At 40.4% G+C, this 25,915-nt stretch overlaps 1 protein-coding gene across 1 annotated transcript in view; it reads right to left on the bottom strand.

Annotated features, from left to right (window-relative positions):
* Window positions 1–832: 832 nt before the first annotated feature.
* LOC115223392 (DNA (cytosine-5)-methyltransferase 1-like) overlaps window positions 833–25,915 on the bottom strand; it is an 88,746-nt gene continuing 63,663 nt past the window's right edge. Inside the window, exons 27-38 of the mRNA XM_029793905.2 lie at window positions 21,779–21,897; window positions 20,421–20,492; window positions 19,397–19,502; window positions 18,849–19,000; window positions 17,235–17,366; window positions 14,382–14,584; window positions 12,501–12,612; window positions 9,272–9,421; window positions 7,260–7,426; window positions 6,237–6,477; window positions 2,508–2,624; window positions 833–990 (exon numbers count right to left, since the gene is read on the bottom strand). Of these exons, the coding sequence (XP_029649765.1) occupies window positions 865–990; window positions 2,508–2,624; window positions 6,237–6,477; window positions 7,260–7,426; window positions 9,272–9,421; window positions 12,501–12,612; window positions 14,382–14,584; window positions 17,235–17,366; window positions 18,849–19,000; window positions 19,397–19,502; window positions 20,421–20,492; window positions 21,779–21,897 (1,697 nt within the window). The 3' untranslated portion in view covers window positions 833–864. The remainder of the gene's footprint in view (window positions 991–2,507; window positions 2,625–6,236; window positions 6,478–7,259; window positions 7,427–9,271; window positions 9,422–12,500; window positions 12,613–14,381; window positions 14,585–17,234; window positions 17,367–18,848; window positions 19,001–19,396; window positions 19,503–20,420; window positions 20,493–21,778; window positions 21,898–25,915) is intronic.

Consider the following 25,915-nt stretch of genomic DNA (forward strand, 5'->3'; position numbering starts at 1 on the left):
ATATATACATGTGTATATATATATATATATATACATGTGTGTGTATATATATATATATACATGTGTGTGTGTATATATATATATACATACATGCCTCACAAGAATTAAAGAAATCCTCATGAATCTGGAACACCACGTGACCATATTTCTTATGGGTGATTTCAACTTCCCCAACGTCAAATGGCCCGAAGGTCTTTTAACACCATATATTATTATTATCTATTTGAAAATATAGCCACGAAACGTGCGTAGTCTTTTTACTACCATTTGCTGTTTATTGTACTTTATTGATTTAAAATAAGTTTTTTTTTATAGTATATGTTTTCTATATGGTGTGAATATCATCTTTCTTTACTGAATCGTTTAATAGTGGTTTTTCTCTAAATTATATGCATATATTATATATTGTGAAATTTGATTTAAAATTGTTAAATTGAATTTTTCCCTGTAAGTTTGGAGTTATATTCCCTACCATTATATATATGTGTGTGTGTATATATGTATATATATATATATGTTTATATGTATGCATGTATACATTTGTGTGTGTGTGTGTGTGTGTGTGTGGAAATGCTGGCATGTTTTGAAGAATTTCTAAGACATACAGCAATATCTCCTGCCAAGTAAAAGATTGAAATAAATGTCACACTGGATCATACAGTCATACAAACAGACATCTATATATACACATACATAAAGTGACATGTATAATATACATGCCCCTACACACACACACGCACATAGACGATTCTAAATTTTTATATGCAAAGATATATACATGCCCACATACACACACGTACATGTATACAGAGGATAATTAATTTTGACCAAGTCTTTCTTTCTTTCGCTCTCTCTTCCTGGGGTTCAGTTCTGCATTTTGCTCTGTTCTTCAGGTTTCTGTTCAGCAGAGTTCTGCATTCTCCACAGCAGAGATTTCTTAATTTCGAAACCAATTTGTCGTGACATTGGTGGTGGGACAGCGTTACCAACCTGGAAAAGAACAGCAAAGAAAGACACAGAAAACTTTAATAAGAACTAGCAGTATCGCCCAGAGTTGCTCGGGTTTGTAAGGGAAATAACTATATAAGCATTTTTAGAGAGTTACTTCCCTTATGTAAACCGAGCAAAAATCATTAAAAATGCGGAAAAATGATGGTAAATTTTTTTTAAATCATAGACTCATCGTAGACACGCGCTAATACCCAGAAGGGCTCGATATGAATCACGACTATAAGATACCCGCTTTTGGTTGAAACTGCACCGCAAAATGTGGGAGTAGTTAGGAATGTAAATCGGAGTAGACAGACACACACACAACTTCAGTTTTATATATAAAGATTTCTCATAGAAGCACAGCACAAAATCAGAAATTGGGTGGGTGGAGGTGGGGGGGGGTGTAGTGAGGATGACCTTGGTGAAGATTGATCTCAGAATGAAAAGACCTGGAAGAAATACCACAAGGTATATTGTCTGACTGCTCCAACAATTTTGCCAGTCTTCCCTATGCAGGAGAACCTTAATAACAATAATAATAATAATCTTTTTTATTATAGGTGGCAATTTTTTTTTTGGTGGGGGTGGAGTCAATTACATTGACCCTAGTACTTGACTGGTACTTGACTGAAAGGCAAAGCCAACGTCGGCAGAATTTGAACTCAGAACATAAAGACAGGCAAAATACTGCTAAGCATTTCACCTGGCTTTCTAACGACTCTGCCAGCTTGCTGTCTTAAATAGGAATAATAATAGTTTCTACTATAGGCGCAGGAGTGGCTGTGTGGTAAGTAGCTTGCTTACCAACCACACAGTTCCGGGTTCAGTCCCACTGCGTGGCACCTTGGGCAAGTGTCTTCTGCTATAGCCTCGGGCCGACCAAACCCTTGTGAGTGGATTTGGTAGATGGAAACTGAAAGAAGCCCGTCGTATATATGTATATGTGTGTGTTTGTCTCCCCACCATCGCTTGACAACCGATGCTGGTGTGTTTATGTCCCCGTTACTTAGCGGTTCGGCAAAAGAGACCGATAGGATAAGTACTAGGCCTACAAAAAAGAATAAGTCCTGAGGTCGATTTGCTCGACTAAAAGGCTGTGCTCCAGCATGGCCGCAGTCAAATGACTGAAACAAGCAAAAAAAAAAATTGTAAAGGCACAAGCTCCGAACTGGGGGGAGGCAATTACCTCAACCTAAAAGGATGAGAGGCAGTCAACCACACAGCCACTCCTGCGCCTATGTAAATTACAGTGACTAAGTTAAGTCCTGGTTTGTATTTCATATAAATAGCTATAAGTTATCAATTTTCCTGTGGCAGAAAAAGTGCAGACTTTTCACTGAAGAGTCTCAAAATAGATATGAAACCAGTCAGAAACCCTAACTCCATTTTTTGCCCAAAGAAAAATAAAAACATTTGTTTATATTTGTTTACACTTCACAGCAAGGTAAATATTGTAGTTAACAAATTACACGAAAATTTCAGAAAGCGATAAATATATCGGGCGATATACGAACCTGACGATGTTTATCAAGGATGCTTCCAAAGAAGCGATAAGTATCCGGAAAACCTTGTGACCTGGCACATTCTCTTACACTGACCACTCTGTGTTGTTCAGGGTGGAGCACACGACCCTGAAAATATTTTAAAATAAGAAATAAATGGAAACAGTTGAAGTCTGTGTGTGCGTGTGTATGTGTGTGTATACATATCCTTATTACAGTGAGCTGATGTAAGTATACGTGTGCATGTAACCAAAATACTTTCAGTCCCTTCTCTAAACTTCTATCACATCTTCATCATCATCATTGTTTAACGTCCACTTTCCATGCTAGCATGGGTTGGCCGATTTTGACTGAGGGCTGGTGAACCAGATGGCTGCAACAGGCTCCAGTCTTGATCTGGCAGAGTTTCTACAGCTGGATGCCCTTCCTAACGCCAACCACTCCAAGAGTGTAGTGGGTGCTTTTACGTGCCACCGGCATGGGGGCCAGTCAGGCGGTATTGGCAACGACCTCGCTCAAATTTGTTTTTGTTTTTTTACACATGCCAACGGCACAGGTGCCAGTAAGGCGATGCTGGTAACAATCCCACTCGAATGGTGCCTCCTACATGGCACCGGCACAGAAGCCAGTTAGCCGCTCTGGCAACGATCACATTCAGATGATGCTCTTAGCACCCTACTAGCATGGGGCACAAGTGCCAGTAAGGAGAAGCTGGTAACGATCACACTCAAATGGTGCCTTTTATGTGCCACCGGCACAGAAGCCGGTTAGCCGCTCTGTCAACGATCACGCTCGTATGGTGCTCGTGCCCGTCATCGAATTTCACTTGCCTCAACAAGTCTTTGCAAGCAGAGTTTAGTGTCCAAAGAAGGAAAAGGTACGCACATGTGGGCTGATTACACTCTTGGCACAGGCCACGAGGTTATGGGTTCATTTGGCTTGCCAGGTCTTCTCTATGCAAACTACTCCATGTCTTACACCAACCACTTCACTAGAAACTCATACTTCAGTTATGAAGGGGAGAGAGAGAATTATACTGTGGCAGACAGCAGTTTCATCTTCTGCCCTGTTGTACCATTTACCTTCCAGATGGCATCAATTTATTGGTCTCAGTGTTCAAGAAGGGAGCTTCTACGTGTTTATTTGATCTACTGGAAATAACATGATGGCACCATGTAAAAAGCACCTATGCAGGCATTCATCATTGTTCGACTGTGGTCGAGACAATGGAATTCACCATGCTACGCCAGACTTCACGGTCCAACATGGCATTACGGAGGTCCTGTTGCTGGATGCCTGTATCCCTGAAGATTACATCAGGGTAGGAGAGTATGCGCCCTCTGGTATTGCGAGTAGATGGCTTCCAGAGGAGAAGAGTAGAAATTACTTCTTTTTCAGCTCTACAACAATGTCCAGCAAATGCCAGCATTAGGAAGGGCATTGAGCCATAGAAACCATGCCGAAACAGATGACTAGAGCCAGCTCCTCTCAAACTATCCAACCCATGCCAGCATGGAAAACAGACATGGTTGTGTGGTTAAGAAGTTCGTTTCGCAACCACATGGCTTCAGGTTCAGTCCTACCATGTGGTACCTTGAGCAAATGTCTTTCACAATAACCAAGGCCCACTATAAGCTTTGTCAATGAGTTTAGTAGACAGAAATTAAGTTAAGTTAGGTTAATTTTTGGCTCAAAAAGCAAAAGCAAGGCCATGTAGGGGGACATGGAGTTATTTACAGGGTGGTGTTCATGGAAAGAGTTCAGGCCATTTCTGGTCAAGAGAGACTTTGAACCGAGCAGTCATTAGCATCTTCACTATCTCGTCCGGCAGCTTATTCTACGGATCCGCAACCCGGACGGAGAAAGCCCCTCTCCATCGATTGAGATGAAATCGTTGCAGATACAGCTTTTCGGAGTGACCCCGCAGCCGACGCTCTGGAGCAGGAGTGAAGAACAGCTCTTTCGAGAGGTTACACTTTCCGCTTATGATGTTGTGAGCGAGGATGAAATTGTGCAGAAGTCAGTCATGTATGTATAAGTATGAATGTTGACATTCCAGGGTTTCACTTGTCACTCATCATCATCATCATCATCTATCCGATCAGTCGAAGTCGACTCTCGGTTACTCATTGGATCAGTGTCCTCCAGTCAGTTCTATCCTGGGCCGCTTCTTTCAGATTGGCTATGTCCATTCCGGTATCACTCCTGATGGTGTCAAGCCAGCGGGTTCTTGGTCGGCCTCTTCCTCTCTTGCCACTGACCATTCCGAGCATGATGTCCTTCTCCAGGGATTTTCTCCGCATAATATGACCGAAATATGCCAATCTACGCTTGGTGATCCTAGCTTCTAGCGACATTTTCGGCCTTATCTGCTTAAGAACTTCTCCATTGGTGAGCCTCGCTGTCAATGGAATCCGCAAAAGTCTTCTCCAACACCAAAGCTCGAATGCATTAATTCTCTTCTGGTCAGCTTTCTTTAGTGTCCAGGTCTCGCATCCATATGTTGCTATTGGGAAGACAATTGCATTCACCAATCTGCATTCGGTAGCAAGTCTGATGTCTCTACTCTTCCAGACCCTGCTCATGCTGACCATTGCCTCTCTGCCTAGTACTGTCCACTGTCTTATTTCTGGAGTGCAGTCACCATCTCGATTTATTTTGGAGCCAAGGAAGATGAAGTCATCAACCACTTCGATCTCTTCATTATCGATCTTGATGCTGATGTTTGTTGTGGCTGATGTTGACATGATCTTCGTTTTCTTAACACTGAGGTACATCCCAAATTTCTCACTCTCTTTCTTAACCAGCAGGACAAGATCCTCACCACTCTCCACCAGTAGGGTTGCATCATCTGCATAGCGAAGGTTATTAATATTTCTTCCTCCAATCCATCATATTGCGCACTTGTCACCAGGTGAGCAATATGATGTTTATATTCCATTTTTGACATTTACAACTACATTTTTGAAGACAGATGGAATAAAAATTCCCTTTACTTCAAATACAGGTAAGAGTTAGCAACAGGAAGAGCATGTACAATGCTGCCTCAAATAAGTCCCAGTCCATTTCAGACAAGCATGGAAAAATAGGCGTCAAACAAATGGAGACATGTAGGAGTGAATGCATGCATACAGGCGCAGGAGTGGCTGTGTGGTAAGTAGCTTGCTTACCAACTACATGGTCATGGGTTCAGTCCCAACTGCGTGGCACCTTGGGCAAGTGTCTTCTACTATAGCCTCGGGCCGACCAAAGCCTTGTGAGTGGATTTGGTAGACGGAAACTGAAAGAAGACCGTCGTATATATGTATATATATATATGTATGTATGTATGTATGTATGTATGTGTGTGTATATGTTTGTCCCCCACAACATCGCTTGACAACCAATGCTGCTGTGTTTATGTCCCTGTAACTTAGCGGTTCGGCAAAAGAGACCGATAGAATAAGTACTAGGCTTACAAAGAGTAAGTCCTGGGGTTGATTTGCTCGATTAAAGGCGGTGCTCCAGCATGGCCACAGTCAAATGACTGAAACAAGTAAAGGAGAGTAAATATAATCTCTCTCTCTCTCTCTCTTTCTGTATCACACATACACCTGTAGGTTTCAGGTGCTGTTTATACTTTGTTATTAGTTTACAATATTAGAACAAGGCAAGAGAACTTGAAGGAGGAAATAAAGAAAAAAAAAGGAAAGAAAATGCAATATAAGAAGAAGAAGGAAAACAAAATGTTAGGGGTCTCACCTGTTTCCCCATTGGTTCAGGATTAGTGACGGTTGTACTGAAAAACCCGTCCCAGACTACACGACCATAGAGACCAGCCCAGTGGTTGTGCCTGTTGCCTGTATGGGGCAGACACCAGGGTATCAGAGTGTTGAACTGTCGATCCATAGGATCACATTTGCCTTCGGGGGCACAGGCACACACGCCTCTTAATTGATTGTTTGGCCCTTTACCGTTTCGTTTGTCGTGGTGACTGTAATGACTAAAACAAAAAAAAAGGGGATAAAATAAATAAATAAATAATTTCTCATAGAGGTATAAGTGTAGAGATTTAATCCTTTAACATTCAGATTACACTGTCAAATGTAATACTTATTCACATTATTTTGAATTTATCATAAATTATTTTGTAGTTTTGAGATTTCAATTATGGGATTATTTAGCTTTAGAATAACATTGTAGGGTAGGTGTGAGAGGTTTAATGTAACAAAAAGATCTCACATAAAATAACGATGGAAAGTTTTATTTTAAACTAGCAGTATCGCCCGGCGTTGCTCGGATTTGTAAGGGAAATAACTATATAAGCATTTTTAGAGAGTTACTTCCCTTATATAAACCGAGCGAAAATGCATTAAAAATGTGGAAAAATTATGGTAAATTTTTCTTTAAATCGTAGACGCGCGCTAATACCCAGAAGGGCTCGATATGAATCATGACTATAAGATACTCGCTTTTGGTTAAACTGCACCGCAAAATGTGGGAGTAGTTAGGAATCTAAATCGGTGTAGACAGGCACACACACAACTACATTTTTATATATAAAGATAAAAAAAACTTTTTAAAAATGTGTTTTTGTGTTATGGGATAAGGAATGGGTTGCCGAAAGGTTAAATCAAAGTGGAGGGTTTTTTACTTTTTTACTAAATTATGTCTAAAATTTCATCTACATAATGACATTCACTCAAACACAATAACATCCTAATTACCCTCGTCAACAATCCTGAGAAAGACGAGTCTTAAAAATGATAATTAAAAGTAACTTACAGTTTTTTGGTTTTGTTCCCATCAGATAATTTCACTACAACATTTGGTAAATCTCTCCAGTCAGCGCCGGGACAAAGTGGAATGTGCTGCATCCTTGCATGCACCAGAGGACTCATCTCCTTGCAGATGTGATCCCGTAGAATTGGTTGGTGCTGCTTGCCACGAATCTAGAAAGAAAAAGAAACATCATTGAACATACAAAAATGCTAAATCCAATGGATGTAAGAGTTCTTTACTGCTTTGCTCATAGACTGAAATCTATGTATAAACATACAGATTGTATGGTATGTGTGCATGTGAGAACTGCAATGCTGTTTGGTAATGAGATGTGGGCTTGTGAGGAGGCATATGGCCTAGTGGTTAGAGCAGCGGACTCGCAGTCGAGGGATCGCGGGTTCGAATCTCAGACCGGGTGATGTGGGCGTTTATGAGCGAAAACACCTAAGCTCCACGTGGCTCCGGCAGAAGGTAATGGTGAACTTCTGCTGACTCTTTCACCACAACTTTCTCTCACTCTTTCCTCCTGCATCTTGCAGCTCACCTGCGACGGACTGGCATGCCGTCCAGGTGGAGAACCTATACGCCAAGGAAACCGGGAAACCATCCCTTATGAGCCAGGCATGGCTCGAGAAGAAACAAACAACAAACATGTATCACATGCAATGCAAACGACATATTTCCCTGGCATCTAAGCATCACGTACGATAAACATTCCCTATTTTTTCAACCACCAGAGTGACTTGGGACTTATATATGAAAAGAAAGCTTTTTAATGTTGGTGAAAAGAAAGAGGCTTGGAGAAGCCATTATGAAAGACTGCTGAATGTGGAGAATGAATGGGAGGAGGAGAGCCTGCCAAATGTTGACCCAGTAGAGGGACCAGCTATCCGAATAGACAACTCCCTTGTAATTAAGGCAATTAAGGGTATGAAACCGTGATGTGCGTGCTTATGAGCGAAACACCTAAGCTCCACGCGGCTCCGGCAGAAGGTAATGGTGAACTTCTGCTGACTCTTTCGCCACAACTTTCTCTCACTCTTTCCTCCTGCATCTTGCAGCTCACCTGCGACGGACCGGCGTCCCGTCCAGGTGGGGAACCTATACGCCAAGGAAAACCGATCCTTATAAGCCAGGCATGGCTCGAGAAGGAACAAGATGTGGGCTTTGAATGCACAGGATTTGCAACAAGTAGGAAAATTTAAGACTGGTTTATGTCTTCACCCTCTCTACCATTCTCCATCTCAACATTTGGGGAAGGGGGGAGGGGGGACTTTTAGTATTGGGAGTTGATGACTTCTCTAATGTTGGAGTCATGAAAAAGTGCATCAAGTACACTCTGCAAAATGGTTGTGAATGAAGCAGAGATAAGGCAGTGCTGAAGACACTCTTTAGTCTTGCTAAGACCATGGAGATCTTCCTGGTGTTGGTGCTACAACAAAATTATCTCCAGTACCTTCTACAAAACGGCTGGTGTTAAGAAAAACATCCAGTCATTTCAATGGTTAACAACCGTTCCTTCAGACAAGTCCAAAGTGGCGAAGAGAGATTCAACATTTTATCCTAAACAGTAAATGTAGCATGGAGAAAAGATAGGGCAAACATGTTAACAAATACACCAAAAAATCAAAAATCAAAATCGATCAACATGAATGGAAATTGTAGCTGTGATACCAGTGCTGGTGGCACATAAGAGAACCATCCGAACGTGGCCGTTGCCAGTGCTGCCCTGACTGGCTTCCGTGCCGGTGGCACATAAAAAGCACCCACTACACTCATGGAGTGGTTGGCGTTAGGAAGGGCATCCCGCCGTAGAAACATTGCCAGATCAGACTGGGCCTGGTGCAGCCTTCTGGCTTCCCAGACCCCGGTTGCACCGTCCAACCCATGCCAGCATGGAAAGCGGACGCTAAACGATGATGATGATGATAGAGACACACAGACAAAAAAAAAAAGAAGAAAGAAAAGGATGATGAAAAACAAAGAATGTTAGGAATGAAAGAAATACGACCAACCAATCTCTGGAAATGGGAATATGGTTCTCCGTTGTATTGGATCTCTTCCTCTTTATCCCCGTTGCGGATCTCTGGTAAGTCAGACATGGTGTCACGGACAGTGATGGTCCGAAACGGGGCCGACCCATTACGGGTTATGGTAGAGTTATACTGGAAAAGACAAAGGAAAAATCAGTGTGTGTGTGTGTTTATCAACATGTAAAAAGCACTATCCGAATCGTGGCCGATACCAGCGCCGCCTCGACTGGCCTCCGTGCCGGTGGCACGTAAAATGCACCAATTCGACTGTGGCCAATGCCAGCCTCGCCTGGCTCCAGTGCAGGTGGCACGTAAAAAGCACCCACTACACTCACGGAGTGGTTGGCGTTAGGAAGGGCATCCAGCTGTAGAAACACTGCCAGATAAGACCGGAGCTGGTGCAGCCTTCTGGCTTCCCAGAGCCCCGGTCGAACCATCCAACCCATGCTAGCATGGAGGGCGGATGTTAAACGAATATGATGATGATGATGTCGATAATTCTATTTATATGTAAGGCAAAATGCTTAGCAGGATTTTGTCCGTCTTTACATTCTGAGCCCAAATTCTGCTGAGGTCGTCTTTGCCTTTTATCGTTTTGGGATCAATAAAAATAAGTAGCAGTTGAGTATAAGGGTCGATGTAATCGACTTTCTCTCTTCCCTGAAACTGATGGCCTTGTGCAAAAATTTGAAACCAATATTTCTATCTACATCAATATATATAATTGCATCTCTTCATCTGTTGGTCTATTTCTAGATCCGTCAACTTATCTGTATTTACATAGGCGCAGAAGTGGCTGTGTGGTAAGTAGTTTGCTTATCAACCACATGGTTCCTGGTTCAATCCCACTGCGTGGTACCTTGGGCAAATGTCTTCTACTATAACCTCAGGCCGACCAAAGCCTTGTGAGTGGATTTGGTAGATGGAAACTGAAAGAAGCCCGTCATATGTGTGTGTGTGTGTGTGTGTGTGTGTGTGTGTGTGTGTGTGTGTTTGCATGTCTGTTTATGTCCCCATAACTTAGCAGTTCAGCAAAAGAGACCGATAGAATAAGTACTAGGCGCACAAAGAATAAGTCCTGGGGTAGATTTGTTCGACTAAAGGCAGTGCTCCGGCATGGCCGCAGTCAAATGACTGAAACAAGCAAAAGAATAGACACACACACCCATACACAACTAATAGTTATATTACTCTTTTACTTGTTTCAGTCATTTGACTGCGGCCATGCTGGAGCACCGCCTTTAATCGGGCAAATCGACCCCAGGACTTACTCTTTGTAAGCCCAGTACTTATTCTATCGGTTTCTTTTTGCCGAACCGCTAAGTGACGGGGACGTAAACACACCAGCATCGGTTGTCAAGCAATGCTAGGGGCACAAACACAGACACACATACATATATATATATATATACATATATACGACAGGCTTCTTTCAGTTTCCGTCTTACCAAATCCACTCACAAGGCATTGGTCGGCCTGGGGCTATAGCAGAAGACACTTGCCCAAGATGCCACGCAGTGGGACTGAACCCAGAACCATATGGTTGGTTAGCAAGCTACTTACCACACAGCCACTCATTCAAATGTTTGGTGTACATATCTGTCCAAATGTGCTAAAATTCATGACACCCCACCTCCACCCACATCATGGTTCTCAATTTTTTGCTTATGAACCCCTCTGATTCCTATTTTACTCAGGGGAAAGAACCCTCATAGCCATTCTGTGTTTAAAAACTATTAGATTTTTAGGATCTTTAGAGTTTGAACGGCAGTTTTTTCTAGCGGTGTCATATGAAATTGTCACACATAATTATGACCCTAGTATCGATCTATTGCATTTCAATCTGTTTTAGGGATAGGGTTAGGGGATCTTTTTTCTTCTCAAATGTAAATAAACCCAATCTGTTTTTAAACGAGGGACATATTCATACGGCGCAGAATGTTTTTTTTTTACCTCAATAGACGTCATTGATTGGTTGAAATTGCAGAAATTGAAGAAAAAAAACAACAAATATCTTACAAACTCTAGAATAAAGCCAAGAGAAAAAGATGTTTTATAAACACATTCTACCAGTATACAAAGTTTAAAATTTTTTAGTTACCTAGAAATTGTTAAAAACTGCCGTTCAAACCGAAAAGATTCGATTTTTATAATTAAATATTAGGAATTGTATAAAAAAATTGTTCAAACATTTTGTGTATTGTAGAAATATGACCAAATTATTGAGCATAAATTTTAATGATAAAACCTTATATGGACCTCCCCACCACCACCACCACCAAGGGTCATAAGGACCCTGGTTGAGAACCCCTGATCTACATCCATGTGTAGTTAAGAGGATGAGAAATGTGTCTCTCCTTGCATAGGATTAAACCATTTTTATTCACTGTACTTGTAAGTTTACAACACAGGAAATTTCCTCTCTAATACCAAAAGCTAAACATACATACATGCATGCACACAAACACACACACATATATATATATATATATCCACACACGTTCTGAGTTCAAATTCTGCTGAGGTCGACTTTGCCTTTCATCCTTTCGGGGTCAATAAATAAAGTACCAGTTTCGCACTGGGGTCGATGTAATCGACTTAATCTCTTTGTCTGTCCTTGTTTGTCCCCTCTATGTTTAGCTCCTTGTGGGCAATAAAGAAATATATATATATATATATATATATATATATATCCATACACACAATGATGATATGATAATGATATCTACACACGTGTGTTCCACAGAAAAATGTATTCACACAACAGTGAACACACAATATCCAACAAATTTCCTTTAATCCTTTAGTATTTAAACCGGCCATATCCGGCCAAAATAGCTAATCTGTTTTATGTTCAAACTGACCAGATCCAGGCCCTCACACCTACCCTACAATGTTATTCTACATTAAGTAATTACACTTTCAAGATCTTGAAGATATGAGATAATGCATGATTAATTCAAATCAATGTGAATCAATAAACATTATGTTTGATAGAATAATCTGAACACTAAAGGGTTAAATTTAATCCAAATACATTTCTTTCCTTTCTTCAAATGCTAGAATTATCAGCTGACATCATCCAGCAGCAACATATTCACCCTGTTGTTAGAGGAACTAAAAAGTAAATTCCATACAGATTGATTGAAACTCAACCAAAATTCTTGACTCTTTTACACTGAAGCAAGAAAGTTGTCCTTAAGTTGCTTACCTTCTTGTCATCAACGACAACTGATAACTGCATACCTCGAGGTGCAAACACATGCAAAGGATCTGGGTAGAATGGTAACTTCTCTCCTGGGGCAGCTGCTAAGATTATGGCCCTGCAAACATTAACATGGGGACAAAGATTAGCATGGAGGCAATTAACAAGGTAATTAAGAATATACAAATTAATATACAAGAAAATTAAAGCAGTGAGCTGACAGAGTCGCTGGCACAGTGGGTAAGATGCTCAGCAGCTTTTTGTCTGACTTAACATTCTGGGTTCAAATTCTGCTGAAGCCAACCTTGCCTTTTATCCTTTAGGGGTTGATAAAATAAATGGACCTTTTCGGTTTGACCGGCAGTTTTTAACATAATTTCTAGGAAACTAAAAAATTTTAAACTTTGTATACTGGTAGAATGTGTTTATAAAACATCTTTTTCTCTTGGCTTTATTGAGAAAATTCATTAGTTTGTAAGATATTTGTTGTTTTTTTCCTTCAATTTCTGCAATTTCAACCAATCAATGACGTCTATTGAGGTAAAAAAAAATTCTGTGCCGTATGAATATGTCCCTCATTTAAGAAACAGATTGGGTTTATTTACGTTTGTGAAGAAAAAAAGAGACCCTTCCCTCCACCTCTAACCCTAAAACAGATTGAAATGCAATAGATCGATACTAGGGTCATAATTATGGGTGACAATTTCATATGACACTGCTAGAAAAAACTGCCGTTCAAACCGAAAAGATACGAATAAATACCAGTTGAATTGATTTACCTGCTTCCACAAAATTGTTGGCCTTGTACCAAAATTTGAAGACAATATGCAAGAAAATTAAGATGTAAAGTAATTGAAATTATTGTTGCTAATCTTTATATATAAAAGTGAAGTTGTGTGTCTGTCTCCTACGATTTAGATTCTTAACTACTCCCACATTTTGTGGTGCAGTTTAACCAAAAGCGGGTATCTTATTGTCGTGATTCATATTGAGCCCTTCTGGGTACTAGCGCGCGTCTACGATGAGTCTACGATTTTAAAAATAATTTACCATCATTTTTTTCCATTTTAATGCATATTTTTTTAAAGGGAAGTAACTCTCTAAAAATGTCTACGATGAGTCAACGATTTAAAAAAAAATTTACCATCATATTTTTTCCATTTTTAATGCATTTTTTGCTACTTTTTGGCTATAATTCTCTAAAAATGCTTTATAGTTATTCCCCTTACAAACCCGAGCAACGCCGGGCGATACTGCTAGTTCTTCATAAATAGAATGATTATAGCAAGATTTGAACCAATAAAACCTGTGGTTAATAATCCAGCACTTTTAACCTCAAGGCCACTATATAGTAGAAGTAGGCGCAGGAGTGGCTGTGTGGTAGGTAGCTTGCTTACAAACCACATGTTTCCGGGTTCAGTCCCACTGCATGGCACCTTGGGCAAGTGTCTTCTACTATAGCCTCGGGCCAACCAAAGCCTTGTGAGTGGATTTGGTAGACGGAAACTGAAAGAAGCCCATCGTATATATATATATATATATATATATATATATAGGTGCAGGAGAGGCTGTGTGGTAGGTAGCTTGCTTACCAACCACATGTTTCCGGGTTCAGTCCCACTGCATGGCATCTTGGGCAAGTGTCTTCTCCTATAGCCTCAGGCCAACCAAAGCCTTGTGAGTGGATTTTGTAGACGGAAACTGAAAGAAGCCCGTCGTATATATGTATGTGTGTGTATATGTTTGTGTGTCCGTATTTGTCCTCCCAACATTGCTTGACAACTGATGCTGGTGTGTTTATGTCACCTCTAGAAAATATAAGAACCAATTTGAAGGTAGTACAGCAACACTACAAGAACATGGAAACTATCATGGTTGAAGACTTACCTTCTCCGAGTCTGAGCCACACCATAATTGCCGGCCTGCAGAACGCCAAAAGTACATTGGTAACCCATTTGTGTCAAACAGCGCAAAGTCAACTTCAAGACCATACTTTTCTTGAATGACACAAAATTTCGCACGTTTTCCAAGACAAAGAACCTCGGTCGATAAAAATCACAGTAACTTAGGTAGGAAGCAATCAAAGAATTCTGAAATGGAATTTAAAAAGAATTGGAACTGAAGGAAGCCAAAACTAGGATGGTCGTGGGGTGTGCTTTTGATTTTAACCCTTTCATTATTGTATTTATTTTGAGATGCTCTGTGTTTCTTTCAATTACTTTAAATATAACAAAGAATTTAGTAAAATAACTTAGTTATCATTCAGCTAGTGTTAGGAACATAAATTGTGACTAAGGTTTGGTGGAAGATTTTAATTCAGAACTTATGAAAACAAGACATTTGTACTCAGAGCCAGAGCCGGTCTCAGCCAGGTTGGTAACGAAAGGGTTAAGCCTGCACAGTGAAGGCTGACTTGAGGCTAAACAATAACTTAGACACAACAATAGATCGGAACAATTAAAAACACTAACATACGTCATCGGCGGCGGCAACATCCGTTCGTCTCGAGAGACAATGATGTAGCTCGGAAAAGGTGGTGGGTTTATCTGCACTTCCTGGTGTGGCTGTGCAGACCAACCATCGACTCTCCAGTCCTCTTCCTGCTGAGCCACAAGGCATGGGCAGGTTTGTATGAGGGATCAACTGTTGCCCATGCAGTTTGATCGCCCCCCCTCTCCACGCAGCTGGTATCTCCAAGGGAACGACGGGTCGATACAGCTTGGTACCAGATGCGTCGCAGGGGTTGCCGGTGATGACGTGTTGCGTCAGGCCGCCTTAGGGACTCCAGCTCCGGATTTCCTGTCGGGGTTTACTCCCTTAGCCTTCCCCAGGATCGGGGTCTTGCTGCAAGACAGCAGAGGTTTGAAATCGGAGTTTCCCCTCTCCTAGTTTGGCTGCCAGTCAAGGCTATCAAGTCCCAACTACCCGAAGCAACTGGTTTTAAGGCGCCAGTGACTCACCTTTGCCCCTTCTCCTGTCAGTGGGAACAGTTTCACTGCAGGAAGGCCAACATACACAGCCTCTGTAACTACTGCTCCACCACACAAAACTAGCATCTTGTCAACTTGGTCTCTACAATACACCTACATACATCAACAATACCCCAACACTAGCCTAAGATCACACTCCCTCACTCCTTCTCTCAGCTGATAAACCCCAAAATACCATTCCCCTAAAACAGCTCATTTGTAGTTGCAACATCAACTTTTCTGCTGGGTTACCAATGGTTGTACCACAAATTCCAATACCTGTAAACCACCTGTCCTGCCCATCTGGACAGGTTTTAACCAAAACTTCCCGATAACAAAATCGGGTCAAATTGTTAACCAGATACAACAGATCCTCACTGTGACCCTGGGCTCCGCGCGACACCACAAAACTCACCACATCCAACAGTGTTTATCACAATCCATGCCACAGGAGTGGCTGTGTGGTAAGTGGTTCCGCGTTCAGTCCCACTGCGTGGCACCTTGAGCAAGTATCTTCTACTATAGCCTTGGGCCGACCAAAGCCTTGTGAGTGGATTCGGTAGACGGAAACTGAAAGAAGCCCGTCGTATATATGTATATATATGAGTGCATGTATGTTTGTGTTTGTCCCCCTAGCATTGCTTGACAACCGATGCTGGTGTGTTTATGTCCCCGTCACTTAGCGGTTCGGCAAAAGAGACCGATAGAATAAGTACTGGGCTTACAAAGAATAAGTCCCGGGGTCGAGTTGCTCGACTAAAGGCGGTGCTCCAGCATAGCCGCAATCAACTGACTGAAACAAGTAAGGATGTACTGATCAAGATGAAGGTATGTGGCTAAGTGGTTAGGGTATTCGGCTCACGATTGTAAGGTCATGAGTTCAAAACCTGGCCGTGCATTGCATCCTTGAGCAAGACACTTTATTTCATGTTGTTCCAGTCCACTCAGCTGGCAAAAATGAGAAGGACCTTTATTTCAGAGGGCTGGCTTTGTTGCATTGTGTTATGCTGTATCTCCCTGAGAACTACATTAAGGGTACACTGTCTGTGGAGTACTCAGCCACTTGCATGTTAATTTCGCAAGAAGGCTGTTCTGTTGATCAGACCAACTGAAACCCTAATTTTCGTAAGTGATGGACTCCCATTTTTTTATATTGACCAAGTCAGTTGCCCCAGAACCCCACACCCTCTGTATCGATGTATACTCAACAGGAACCTGTGTACAATAGACCTGTCTGTCTGAACAGAACAGAATAGAAATATACAATTTGTAGTGACGTCATTTTCCAGTGAGCGTGTGCGGGGCTGGAACCTTCTGGAAAGGCATAAGGAAGTTCCCTCATGCACATGTGCTAGAGACTGGGGAAGAAAATTCTATCGCGTTCCTTGTTAGCGTCGTTGACTTGAGACACGGCTATTGAAGAGAAAGGACATATTTTTAAACGTGTCCCAGACACTTAGGATTTGACCTGGTCTGTTGCTGCTGAATTCATTGTAAGAATCTTACAAATGTTAAAATTCAGCCTTGCTGTGTTGAACCAAGTGGATACCAATATACCAACGTGCTTCATTGTTGAACCAAGAGAATAAAGAATCATATATATTTTTAAAGTTGCGTTTTGTTCCTGACTGGTAGTTTCTAGAAACAAAAAGAAAGGAAACTGCGTTGCACCCAAATTGCACCCCAAAAGTGTAAAGAAGCAACCAGTTCCCTTTACAAATTAAAACAACAATACTCAAAAAAATATAAAAATAAAAACTTTGCAGCTCACCTTAAATTTGGAATAGTCTCTGTAGTTGAAACGGTTCATACCACTGAATCCTTGGCATGGAGGACCTCCACACAGCAGTTCTACTTCTCCCTTTTTAGGTAATTTCTGACCCTTTGATGTTTTCTCTATTCCCTAAATAAAAATTTTTTAAAATTCAGAATTATTTTAAAGAGTTCAATACTTTCAGGTTTGCAATTAATGTTTTACTGAACAAACTGGGTCATAATGAATTGGTTAATTGGGGGCTAGGGTCTGTATTGGATGACTTCAAGAATAGACTATGTTCCTTTCAGGCCTGGTACTTATTCTAAGTCTCTTTAGCTGAACTGCTACCCGCATGGTTCACGGTCTCAAGAATTTGTCTTATGAAGAAAGGCTGAAGACGCTCGACCTTTATTCTCTAGAAAAACGCCACCGCCGTGGTGATCTCATTCTCGCTTACAACATCATAAGCGGAAAGTGTAACCTCTCAAAAGAGCTGTTCTTCACTCCTGCTCCAGAGCATCGGCTGCGGGGTCATTCCGAAAAGCTCTATCTGCGACAATTTCATCTCAATCGAAGGAGAGGGGCTTTCTCCGTCCAGGTTGCGGATCCGTGGAATAAGCTGCCAGACGAGATGGTGAAGATGCTGATGACTGCTCGGTTCAAAGTCTCCCTTGATCACAAGTGGCCTGAACTCTTTACATGAACACCACCCTGTACATAACTCCATGTCCCCCTACATGGCCTTGCTATTTGCTTTTTGAGCCAACTAACTAACTAACTAACGAACTAATTACAGGGACGTAAACACAAACAACAGGTTTTTATTCAGTTTCCATCTACCAAATCCACTCAGAAGGCTTTGAGCAGCCCGAGGCTATAGTTGAAGACACTTGCCCAAGGTGCCACGCAGTGGGACTGAACCCGGAACCATGTAGTTAGTAAGCAAGCTACTTACCACACAGCCACACCTGTGTTTATACAGAGGAAAGATATACGATATAAAGTACAGGTGTACAGTGTAAAGTACATATAGGAGTGGCTGTGTGGTAAGTAGCTTGCTAACCAACCACATGGTTCTGGGTTCAGTCCCACTGTGTGGCATCTTGGGCAAGTGCCTTCTGCTATAGCCCCGGGCCGACCAATGCCTTGTGAGTGGATTTGGTAGACGGAAACTGAAAGAAGCCTGTCGTATATATATCATCATCATCATCGTTTAGCGTCCGCTTTCCATGCTAGCATGGGTTGGACGGTTCAACTGGGGTCTGTGAAGCCAGAAGGCTGCATCAGGCCCAGTCTGATCTGGCAGTGTTTCTACGGCTAGATGCCCTTCTTAACGCCAACCACTCCGTGAGTGTACAGGGTGCTTTTTATGTGCCACACACACACATATATATATATATATGTATGTGTGTGTGTGTTTGTGTGTCTGTGTTTGTCCCCCTAGCATTGCTTGACAACCGATGCTGGTGTGTTTACGTCCCTGTCACTTAGCGGTTCGGCAAAAGAGACCGATAGAATAAGTACTGTGCTTACAAAAAGAATAAGTCCCGGGGTCGATTTGCTCGACTAAAAAGGTGGTGCTCCAGCATGGTCGCAGTCAAATGACTGAAACGAGTAAAAGCAACTTACCTTCATTGCTAACTGAAGCAATAAATTGCAATCGTCCGTGAAAACCGTACAGCCAGGATTATTGAGACGGAATGCCTGTGCAGCCATCTCCATCTTCTCAATGGCCCAGTGGGACTTGGCAATACCAGCTTGGTGAAGTCCCTCCGATAAACCTGTTGAGAGAAAAGAAATGGGTAGAAATAGAGATGTCAAAAAAAAACGTCCGAAATGTCATCATCATCATCATTGTTCGACCGTGGTCGAGACAATGGAATTTACTATGCTACGCCAGACTTCACAGTCCATCATGTCATTACGGAGGTCCTGTTGCTGGATGCCTGTATCCCTGGAGATTACATCAGGGTAGGAAAGTGTGCGCCCTCTGGTATTGCGAGTAGATGGCTTCCAGAGGAGAAGAGTAGAAATTACTTCTTTTTCAGCTCTACAACAATGTCCAGCAAACTGGACTCTCCGAAATGTACCGTCGATGTTGTTGAAGGCTGTTGTCTTCTTTAAAAGAGTTTTGAATTAAGAAAGAAAGTCAGTGGTTGTTCAGATTAATACCTTACCTCCACATCCAGCAAAGACATCCAAAGCCGCGAGAGGAGGCACCGTGGGTTCAATTTCATCAGGAAGACATTTGCTCTTACTTTTTGTCTTGCCTTTTCCTTTACCCTGCAACACAAAGAAAATCCACTCAATACAAGGTTAACCAGGTGTAAATGGTTAAATAAACACAGCATTAACCAAATACACCACAAACATAGTATAACCCTACTGAGATTAGCTATTTAGCAGTCAGATTACTCTTTCAAATGCAAGGCTTATCTATTCACACTGTTTAGAATTAATCATGCATTATGTCCTAGCTTGGAAATTACAATGATGTGACTCGTTTTTTTTTTCTTTTCTTTTTATTTGTTTCAGTCATTTTGACTGTGGCCATGCTGGAGCACCGCCTTTAATCGAGCAACTCGACCCCGGGACTTATTCTTTGTAAGCCCAGTACTTATTCTATCAGTTGTCAAGCAATGCTAGGGGGACAAACACAGACCTCACAAACATACACACACATACATATATAGGACGGGCTTCTTTCAGTTTCCGTCTACCAAATCCACTCACAAGGCTTTGGTCGGCCCGAGGCTATAGTAGAAGACACTTCTATGCTGAAAAAACTGCTTAGTGGCATTACTTCTCACTTTAATATTTTGAGTTCAAATCCCACCAAGGTTGACTTTGCCTGTCATCCTTTCAGGGTCGATAAAATAGTACCAGCTGAGCACTGGGGTTGATGTTATCAACTTCACCACCTTTCAAAATTTCTGGCCCTGTGCCGAAATTTGAAACCAATATTAATTAACTCGTTAATGTATGAAGTTTAATTAAATACTTTTATGTAGTCAAGAAATTCACTTCTCTATCATGTGACGTCAGGTTCAGTCCTTCTGCGCAACACCTTCAGTAAGTGTTTTCTGCTAAGCCTCAGACCAGCCAAAGCACTTTGTTTCGTATCAAACAAGCCTTGTGATATTTTAACAAACATCAGATACAATTAAAAGACTTCTGCAGGAAACCAAAGCCACTGCTTACCTTTCCTTTATCTCCCATCAAACAGGCAACATTTGGAGGATCTTCAAAGGACCGTTTCTCACGGTTGTAGGCCTGAAGAGAGACAACATCTTTCAAGTAATAATGTGATAGAGCTAGATACAGAGATAGCCAGATGGAGAGAGAGGAGAGAGAGAGAATCAAGATACAGAGAAAGAATGACAGACATTTAGACAAAAGTAATTAGAAAGAGAGAGAGAGAGAGGCAGAGCAACACATAAGGAAAGAAATAAGAGAGATGGCCACTACATCAGTAAAATATGATGCAGAGCAGTGAAAAGTGTTGTATTTTTACCTTAACCCTTTAGTGTTCAGACTATTCAATCAAACATAATGCTTATTGATTCCCATTGATTTGAATTAATCAAGCATTATCTCATACCTTCAAGATCTTGATGGTGTAATTACTTAATGTAGAATAACATTGTGGGGTAGGTGTGAGAGCCTGGATCTGGTCAGTTTGAACATAAAACAGATTAACTATTTTGGCTGGATATGGCCGGTTTAAATACTAAAGGGTTAAAACACTCAGCCGACAATACTACAACTACTGACCCTTATTACATACTTCAGTGATAAAAAGGATCATACAGAAAAATAAAGGACCTATAATTTGAGTAAAATGTGGTAGAAAACAACAACATTCATCCATTCATTGTTCGACCGTGGTCGAGACAATGGAATTTACTATGTTACGCCAGACTTCACGGTCCATCATAGCACTATGGAGTTCCTGTTGCTGGATGCCTGTATCCCTGGAGATTACATCAGGGTAGGAGAGTGTGCACCTTCTGGTATCACTGGATGCCCTTGGAGGTGCAACGTGATCAGAGACAGGACCCGGCAAAGCAGGGGCTGGACCTACATCCACAGGTATACCATTAAGTCTATTTCCTTGGGGAAGAGGAACCCTGGTACAGTTAATTGCAAACTCCACTGTCTTTTCAAATGGCTAATAATGTGTGCGTGCGCCGCTACTACACACATTGGAAAGCATTTTACAACCAAGCACTAAAGAAGATCTTTCCTCCTCCATGAAACAAAGCTGTTCCCGCTGGATGTCAACCCAGTATTTCTAAGCTACGGACCGAGTGATTTGTTGTAAGGTTATCTCCCTAGACAGATTGCCTTCACTACGGCTAAGGAGCCCTTTTCTACCCCACTGACACAACAGCAAACACATAGCATTTACATTGGTAAAGTACAAAAGAGAGGGCAATAAAAAATGATGGTCAACTTGTACTTTGGTTAAATATGATAGAGAGAAAAACAAAACAAAACAAGTCATAGATAACTTTTACTTTGGTCGGGCACAAAGCAGCAGAAATATGGCAGCTTACCTCTGTGAAATAAAACCTGTCAACAGCACCCATGAAGTAGGTATCTTTATCAACTTTCAAATTTTCACTGTACACCACTGTACACCTGCCTGAAACGGTCTTGAAATCCACAGTGACCTCTGTGAGAAAAGAAGGGCAGAATTTGAAGATTAGTGTCAAATTAATAACCCTTTAGCAATCAGATTATTCTATTGAATGTAATGCTTATTTATTCACACTGTTTTGAATTTGTCCTGTACTAGCAGTATCACCCGGCGTTGCTCGGGTTTGTAAGGGAAATAACTATATAAGCATTTTTAGAGAGTTATAGCCAAAAAAATAGCAAAAAAACCCATTAGAAATGGAAAAAAAACGATGGTAAATTTTTTTTTTAATCGTTGACTCATCGTAGACATTTTTAGAGAGTTACTTCCCTTATATAATAGCGAAAAAAATGCATTAAAATGGAAAAAAATTATGGTAAATTATTTTTAAAATCGTAGACTCATCGTAGACGCACGCTAATACCCAGAAGGGCTCGATATGAATCACGACTATAAGATACCCGCTTTTGGTTAAACTGCACCGCAAAATGTGGGAGTAGTTAGGAATCTAAATCGTAGGAGACAGACACACAACTTCACTTTTATACATAAAGATTATCTCTTATCTCGTAGCCTTGCGATTTTGATTATGTCTGTATATTTTTTAGGCTAACAATGTAGAGTAGGTGTGAGAGGCAGGATCTGGCCAGTTTAAATACTAAAGGGTCAATGAAGTACAGTGTGTTGCTGTTTAGGTCTTGCTGGCGTCCTTTTGTCTCAGGAGATAATGGGAGTTGCGCATAAACTAATCCAGTCTGGTTTTTTACATTTCATGTTGGGCATAAGAGGAATTATATGCCGTGTGCAAGAGACTGGGTTGGTTTGGCCATGTGATGTAGATGGATGAGGGCAGTTGCATAAGGAAGTGTCAATCATATAAATGGAGGGAAGTTGTAGAAGAGGGAGACCCAGGAAGACATGGGACGAAGTATTAGGGGCTGATCTCAAAACACTGAGCCTTACAAAGGAGATAACAGAGGATTAAGATATGTGGTACATTGCTATACTCAAGAAGAGCCACCCACCACAACAGAATCGAGATCCAAGGTGCCATGTAAAAAGCATTGGTTTGGATGCTGGTGCCACATAAAAAGCACCCAGTACACCCGGTAAAGTGGTTGGCACTAGGAACGACATCCAGTTGTAGAAACCAAACCAGAACTATGGAACCTGATGTGGCCCATGGCCTTTCCACTTCATGTCAAGCCATCAAACCTATGCCAGCTTGTTAACCCTTTCATTATTGTATTTATTTTGAGATGCTCTGTATTTCTTTCAATTACTTTAAATATAACAAAGAATTTAGTAAAATAACTTAGTTATCATTAAGCTAGTGTTAGGAACATAAATTGTGACTAAGGTTTGGTGGAAGATTTTAATTCAAAACTTATGAAAACAAGACATTTGTACTCAGAGCTAGAGCTGGTTTCAGCCGGGTTGGTATCAAAAAGGTTAAATATAACAAAGAATTTAGTAAAATAACTTATTTATCATTAAGCTAGTGTTAGGAACATAAATTGTGACTAAGGTTTGGTGGAAGATTTTAATTCAAAACTTATGAAAACAAGACATTTGTACCACAGAGCCAGAGATGGTTTCTGCTGGGTTTGTATCAAAAGGGTTAATGCCTTGACCCTTTTGTTACCATACTTCTGTTGAGATGCTCTCTGTTTCTCTCAATTTCTTTAAATATAACAAAGAATTTAGTAAAATAACTTAGTTATCATTCAGCTAGTGTTAGGAACATAAATTGTGACTAAGGTTTGGTGGAAGATTTTAATTCAAAACTTATGAAAACAAGACATTTGTACTCAGAGCCAGGGTGGTTTCAACTGGGTTGGTAACAAAAGGGTTAAATATAACAAAGAATTTAGTAAAATAACTTAGGTATCATTAATCTAGTGTCAGGAACATAAATTGCGACTAAGGTTTGGTGAAAGATTTTAATTCAAAACTTATGAAAACAAGACATTTGTACTCAGAGCTAGAGCTGGTTTCAGCCGGGTTGGTATCAAAAAGGTTAAATATAACAAAGAGTTTAGTAAAATAACTTAGTTATCATTAAGCTAGTGTTAGGAACATAAATTGCGACTAAAGTTTAGTGGAAGATTTTAATTCAAAACTTATGAAAACAAGACATTTGTACTCAGAGCTAGAGCTGGTTTCAGCCGGGTTGGTATCAAAAAGGTTAAATATAACAAAGAATTTAGTAAAAGAACTTAATTATCATTAAGCTAGTGTTAGGAACATAAATTGCGACTAAAGTTTAGTGGAAGATTTTAATTCAAAACTTATGAAGACAAGACATTTGTACTCAGAGCCAGAGCTGGTTTCAGCCGGGTTGGTAACAAAAGGGTTAAATATAACAAAGAATTTAGTAAAATAACTTAATTATCATTCAGCTAGTGTTAGGAACATAAATTTGACTAAGGTTTGGTGGAAGATTTTAATTCAAAACTTATGAAAACAAGACATTTGTACCACAGAGCCAGAGATGGTTTCTGCTGGGTTTGTATCAAAAGGGTTAATGCCTTGACCCTTTTGTTACCATACTTCTGTTGAGATGCTCTGTGTTTCTTTCAATTAATTTAGATTTAACAAAGAATTTAGTAAAAGAACTTAATTATCATTCAGCTAGTGTTAGGAACATAAATTGCGACTAAAGTTTAGTGGAAGATTTTAATTCAAAACTTATGAAGACAAGACATTTGTACTCAGAGCCAGAGCTGGTTTCAGCCGGGTGGTAACAAAAGGGTTAAATATAACAAAGAATTTAGTAAAATAACTTAATTATCATTAAGCTAGTGTTAGGAACATAAATTGCGACTAAAGTTTAGTGGAAGATTTTAATTCAAAACTTATGAAGACAAGACATTTGTACTCAGAGCCAGAGCTGGTTTCAGCCGGGTTGGTAACAAAAGGGTTAAATATAACAAAGAATTTAGTAAAATAACTTAATTATCATTAAGCTAGTGTTAGGAACATAAATTGCGACTAAAGTTTAGTGGAAGATTTTAATTCAAAACTTATGAAGACAAGACATTTGTACTCAGAGCCAGAGCTGGTTTCAGCCGGGTTGGTAACAAAAGGGTTAAATATAACAAAGAATTTAGTAAAATAACTTAATTATCATTAAGCTAGTGTTAGGAACATAAATTGCGACTAAAGTTTAGTGGAAGATTTTAATTCAAAACTTATGAAGACAAGACATTTGTACTCAGAGCCAGAGCTGGTTTCAGCCGGGTTGGTAACAAAAGGGTTAAATATAACAAAGAATTTAGTAAAATAACTTAGGTATCATTAATCTAGTGTCAGGAACATAAATTGCGACTAAGGTTTAGTGGAAGATTTTAATTCAAAACTTATGAAGACAAGACATTTGTACTCAGAGCCAGAGCTGGTTTCAGCCGGTTGGTAACAAAAGGGTTAAATATAACAAAGAATTTAGTAAAATAACTTAGGTATCATTCAGCTAGTGTCAGGAACATAAATTGCGACTAAAGTTTAGTGGAAGATTTTAATTCAAAACTTATGAAGACAAGACATTTGTACTCAGAGCCAGAGCTGGTTTCAGCCGGGTTGGTAACAAAAGGGTTAAATATAACAAAGAATTTAGTAAAATAACTTGGGTATCATTAATCTAGTGTCAGGAACATAAATTGCGACTAAAGTTTAGTGGAAGATTTTAATTCAAAACTTATGAAGACAAGACATTTGTACTCAGAGCCAGAGCTGGTTTCAGCCGGGTTGGTAACAAAAGGGTTAAATATAACAAAGAATTTAGTAAAATAACTTAGGTATCATTAATCTAGTGTCAGGAACATAAATTGCGACTAAGGTTTAGTGGAAGATTTTAATTCAAAACTTATGAAGACAAGACATTTGTACTCAGAGCCAGAGCTGGTTTCAGCCGGGTTGGTAACAAAAGGGTTAAATATAACAAAGAATTTAGTAAAATAACTTAGGTATCATTAATCTAGTGTCAGGAACATAAATTGCGACTAAGGTTTAGTGGAAGATTTTAATTCAAAACTTATGAAGACAAGACATTGTA

This window comes from Octopus sinensis, linkage group LG23 (genome assembly GCF_006345805.1).
Source record: "Octopus sinensis linkage group LG23, ASM634580v1, whole genome shotgun sequence".
Taxonomy (NCBI): domain Eukaryota; kingdom Metazoa; phylum Mollusca; class Cephalopoda; order Octopoda; family Octopodidae; genus Octopus; species Octopus sinensis.